General features: G+C 53.7%; 1 protein-coding gene across 1 annotated transcript; it reads left to right on the top strand.

Moving 5' to 3' along the window:
* Positions 1 to 3184: 3184 nt before the first annotated feature.
* On the top strand, positions 3185 to 4248 carry LOC307063279 (putative testis-specific Y-encoded-like protein 3; the record flags this gene model as incomplete). The annotated part of the gene is given in 2 exon segments (XM_079719314.1): positions 3185 to 3197; positions 3200 to 4248. Coding segments are annotated over 2 exon segments (1062 nt in total).
* Positions 4249 to 5070: the final 822 nt, after the last annotated feature.

The raw sequence follows: 5070 nt of genomic DNA, 5'->3' as shown, positions 1-5070 counted from the left end.
TCAGAGGGTCTGCACATCTTAGAGATGTGAGAGGTAGGGAAAGGAATAACTGATGTTTTTTCCCTCACCCTTTTACAATGGCATTTTGTTAATGGAAATCTGGGAAGCAGGTGTGATTACTTCTTTTGCTCATAGATATTGTTCTAAGTTGAAATTCTCTCACTGCCCTAAACTTTCCCCTAGTAGCCCTTTAAGTCCCCACCCCCCTTCTTTTTGGTAGCTGTTTTCTCCACCCTCTCTCCACCTCCTCTCTTATCTAGGAGCTGTTTTTAAGCACGATTTTTTTTTAACAGTTTATATTGTACAGGATCAATATTTTGCTTTTTAACAAGGATATTTATGTAATAAGAAACTTTGCCTTAGGCAGGTGTTGGCCAGAAAAGTCCAGATTCCTCTGGGACCCCACCCTGGCCTCTCCTGGAACTCTGAACCTGCTGTGGAAGGAATTGGCTGTAACCTCACCACTGGAGAGTAGGGTCTGTGGCGAGGGAAAGGGGTGTACTGGTTGTGACAGGAGAAGGATCCACCATCATAATCTAGTGCCTCTATGGAGGGGTTTGGAAGAAGCATTCCAGTTCAGTTTCTTCGGGTGTGAGCTTCCTTCCTTAGCGGCTTCTCCCCATAGTGCACCTCTCCACCTCCTACTGTTCGGCACTAGAACTCCTGAAACACCACTTCTCATACACCTCCCTCCCTCCTTCCCAGTGGTCAAGGCTTTGGAGCCACTCTTTCGGAACGCCAGATTATTTAAAGAGAGAAAAATACAAGACAAAACCTTCTAGCACTTTGTAAACACAGTGAATAACCTCTTGGAGTATTTTTGGCTTTATATAAAACAAGGTTTTTAATTGTAAAATATAAGTGCCATTAGAAAATGCACAGGGCCTATCTTTGTTAAAGTAGATTTTTCAATGTTTTGCAGAATTACATTTTCAAAAAAAAGTTTTTATAATGAAGTTGTTTATTAAAAACTTCTGAATGATGTGTTTGGAAGTTGTGAACCTGTTTGATTGGGAAGGGGTAGGAGAGAGCCTGAAGAAGAACTGGAATCCAGACATCTTCAGCATCCAAGGGGATGATGAGTATAGGGCAGACAGTAACAACCCTTCACATTAGCACCTACAAACTTTGCACTTTGAAATTAAAGATCTTTGAGGTAAGTGGCATCATGCCACCACTTAATAATCTTGGGTGCAAGAGTCAGAAAAACCAAATTGGCTTAAACGGTGACATTTCATGTCACTGAAAATGACAGATGGAGTGCAGTCTTGAGGTTAATACTGATCCAGCGACTCAAACATGGTTGGCCTTAGCATTCCTGTGTTTGCCGTATCTTGTGCACTTGTGACTTCATCCTCCAGCCCTTCAAAATGGTTTGTCCCTTTGTGTAGGAGAAGAATGCTGCCATAATTCCAGTCATTTTCACACAGTGCTGACCACAAATGGAGAGGGACCCTTTCTGGGCTCTCTAAGGAGAGAGGAGTCCTTTATTCACGGAAGCCTCAGTAAGCGTCTCCTGTCTCATTGGCCGTGATGGCATTCTGTACCATCCCAAAACCAGTCATTATACGCCATTGATGACAAGGCTGAGACAAGGGTTGGAGTAGTTTCTCAAAGGAAATTTGGGGTACTGTTAGGATGAGGAATGGATGCTGGTTGTCCAAGAAAAAAATGTCATCCATTGCCCAAGGCGCACAGCTGGTAAGTGACAGAGCTAGGACCTAACCTTGACCACACTTGCGCCTACCCATTTGGTTCAGACAGACTCTTGAAAGGCTATTATGGCTTCACCTGATGTTGCTTGGCCAGTCTCCAGTGAAGGTAGTCATCACTATTCCAGGCCCCATCCCTTGTACTGAGATCCTCCTGTCCAGGGCTCAGACCAAGCTTGCTTTTCTGTGGTCTGGAGCCAGTGTTCATAGCCAAGCAGTGCAAATCACTCCAGAGACCAGCCCAAGAATTTATGGGACGTTAAGTGTTAATGTGTGTAACAGGTGCTTTATGTACAAAGGCAGTGAGTGGGCTGGCTCTTCATCTCTCTGGCCTTCTGTTTACTTGACTAACTGTCCACCCCAGTGGGTTGGATCCCTGCTAGGGCCTCAAGAGAATCCACCTTGCCCTCTAGGGGATGCATACCCAGGAGTGGGTCTGGGGGCTTAAAGCTATCTTTTCCATTGGATGGGAGGAAGCTGAAGGCCTTCTGGAGGAGGTGGCAAGGACTTCCAGGTGAGCGGGTGGGGTATTGGGTGTATTGACCGCCATGGGCCACAAGTTTGGGAGCTGAGATCACAGGAGTGCAGGTGCACTTGCAGGATCAGGGCTGCAGGGGCTGGTCCATCCAGGCTCTTACTATCTGTGCACAGACCCTGCACTTCAGACTAGAGTTCACATTTGTGAAATGTCTGGAGCAGAGAAAAGGGTAGCCCCTAGGCCTAAGACGAGGTGAACCCATGTCCACCCTTCAGCCTGTCAGCCCAGGAAGATCCAGCTCGTTCAGGGAAACCAGGCAGAGGTCCACTTGCTTCCTGGTTGGCAGCATTTGGGACCTTCCCTTGCCCTTAGATCCTTCTACTCAGACCTTGTTTCTTCCTTTTCCCACAAATATTTCGAGCACCTCCACGTGCCTGACAATTACTATGCAAGTTTCAGTCTAGTCAGCCTCTGCAACGGATACCTCTTGAGTCCTGTGCATATGCCTGAGTAATTTATCCTGTGAAAGCTGCCCCAAAGCCACAGTCGAGTGTGGGCACCAGCCGACTCCCATCTGTCCACCACAGATGCGGGGAACAGTCATTGCCTGGCGTGGTGGCTGTGGGGTTGGGCCTGATCCTGGGCGCCTGCTCAGAGCTGTTCGCTGCTTGGTACACCCCTGCACTTCACCCCATTTCCACCGCCGACTCCCAGTTCTGTCTGGGCGCCCGCAGTCGCATCCCCACCGGGCAGCCCCCTGCCACTCCGCCAGGCGCCTAGTCCCAAGACAGCCGGGGAAACCTTGCAAATCACATCCGGAAAAGCGTGGGGGCGCAAGGGGCGGGGCGAGCCCCGTAGGAGAAAATCGGGCCTCCCTGCCTACTACCCGCGGTCCCGCTGGGGTCGCTGCCAGCCACCCAGCCGCCCCTCTCGCTGCACCCGCAGTATCGCCCCAGCGCCCCGAGCCCCTCCAGGCCAGAGGCTCCCGCAGGTGATGGCGGACGAGGGTGCGGGGGCCTGGAAACCGCCGCGCGCCGGGTCACCGCGTCTGGGGCCCAAGAGGCTGGGGGATGCGGGTATCCCGACCCCGCAGCCCGCCCAGGGACCGCCCTGCCTGCCCCGGAGGGCCGGGAAGAGGCCTCCGCGGCCACTGACCTGAGCCCAGAAAACGGTCTTTTCGGGGACGGGGCCCCAGAAACCTGTGGCGCAGAAGGGTGGGAGGCTCGGGCTGGAGCCGGCGGGAAGGCAGAGGAAGTGACGACTGGGGAGGGCGCCATCTTCATGGAGGAGGCGGAGCGGGAGGTGGGGAAGCAGCATGTGGGAGAGGAGATGGAGGTGGCCGAGAAGCTGGTGCGGGCGGAGAAGCTGGAGGTGGGAGCGGAGGCGCAGCAAGGCCCGGGGCCCCTGAACTTTGGTGGCCCAGCTGTGGACCCGCTGGAAGCCATCCAGTGGGAGCTGGAGGCCGTGAGTGCCCAGGCGGACAGGGCCTACCTGCGCCTGGAGCGCAGGTTTGGGCGCATGCACTGCTTGCACCTAGCCCGAAGGAACTTCATCATCCAGAATATTCCTGGCTTCTGGGTCACTGCCTTCCTGAACCACCCGCAGCTGTCAGCCATGATCAGCCCCCGAGGCGAAGACATGCTCTGCTACGTGATGAATTTGGAGGTGAGGGAGCACAGGCACGCCAGGACGGGCTGCAAGTTCAAGTTCAGTTTTTGGAGCAACCCCTACTTTCGGAACAAGGTGACAGTGAAGAAGTATGAGTGCAGATCCTCAGGCCGGGTGGTGTCAATCGCAAGTCGCATTTGCTGGCACTGGGGCCAGGAACCTCCAACTCTGGTACACAGGAAGCGGGACACCGTCCGCAGCTTCTTCAGCTGGTTCTCAAAGCACAGCCTCCCGGAGGCTGACAGGGTTGCCCAGATTATTCAAGAGGACCTGTGGCCCAACCCCCTGCAGTACTACCTACTCTGGGATAGGCCCCACAGAGCCAGGCAAGGCCTAGCAAGGTGGCCCACAGAGGCCCCTCCTAGGCCCTATGGGTTCCAGTCTGGCTAAGTCCTGCCCTGGGACCTGGCCCCTACACAAGACTCCTTTCTGCCTCCTGGAGACCTGTGCTTAGGCCAGCCATGGCACTCTGCTGTCTGCTTTCTGTTCCGTGTACTCTGACCCCTTTGGACTTAAGTGGACTCAGCTCCGACATTGTGGCCTTCATGGCCACGCTCTTCTGTTTCCATGTAGGCTCCATGCATCACATGACTGTCACATGCCACAGTGTCTACCCAAGCACTCAGTGCTGTGGACAGGTACTACCATCATCATGGTCTTTGATCATGGCCTTCCACCCATTTTTTGTGTGTGTGTGGTACGCGGGCCTCTCACTGTTGTGGCCTCTCCCGTCGTGGAGCACAGGCTCCGGACATGCAGGCTCAGCGGCCATGGCTCGCAGGCCCAGCTGCTCCGTGGCATGTGGGATCTTCCCGGACCGGGGCACAAACCCGTGTCCCCTGCATCGGCAGGCGGACTCTCAACCACTGTGCCACCAGGGAAGCCCCACCACCCATTTTTAACATGGGCACCCACAGGTCATCACTAGGAGGACCAGTGCCTCTTTGAGGCCTACTCCTTCAAGGCCACAGCATGCCGGGCTTCATACTTATGCTGACCCCACATCTGTCCGTGGCAAGCTGAATCTTGTCACCCAAGAGGAAGTGGGTGCATTTGGTTAGCCAGACTTGAACATTCCAGGACCTCAGGACCACAGGCCAGGCTAATGGACTGTTGGGCATCTAGCAGAATGAGCATGGGGTGAGGTCAAGGACATGAAGCAGTGGGCAATGCATTCTTTGTGATCACACTGCTCTTCTTACCCCTGTGTTG

Source organism: Hyperoodon ampullatus (assembly GCF_949752795.1).
Source record: "Hyperoodon ampullatus genome assembly, chromosome: 14".
NCBI lineage: Eukaryota > Metazoa > Chordata > Mammalia > Artiodactyla > Ziphiidae > Hyperoodon > Hyperoodon ampullatus.
The sequence above is the reverse complement of the archived record's forward strand: the minus strand, read 5'-3'. Positions and strand labels throughout refer to the sequence as shown.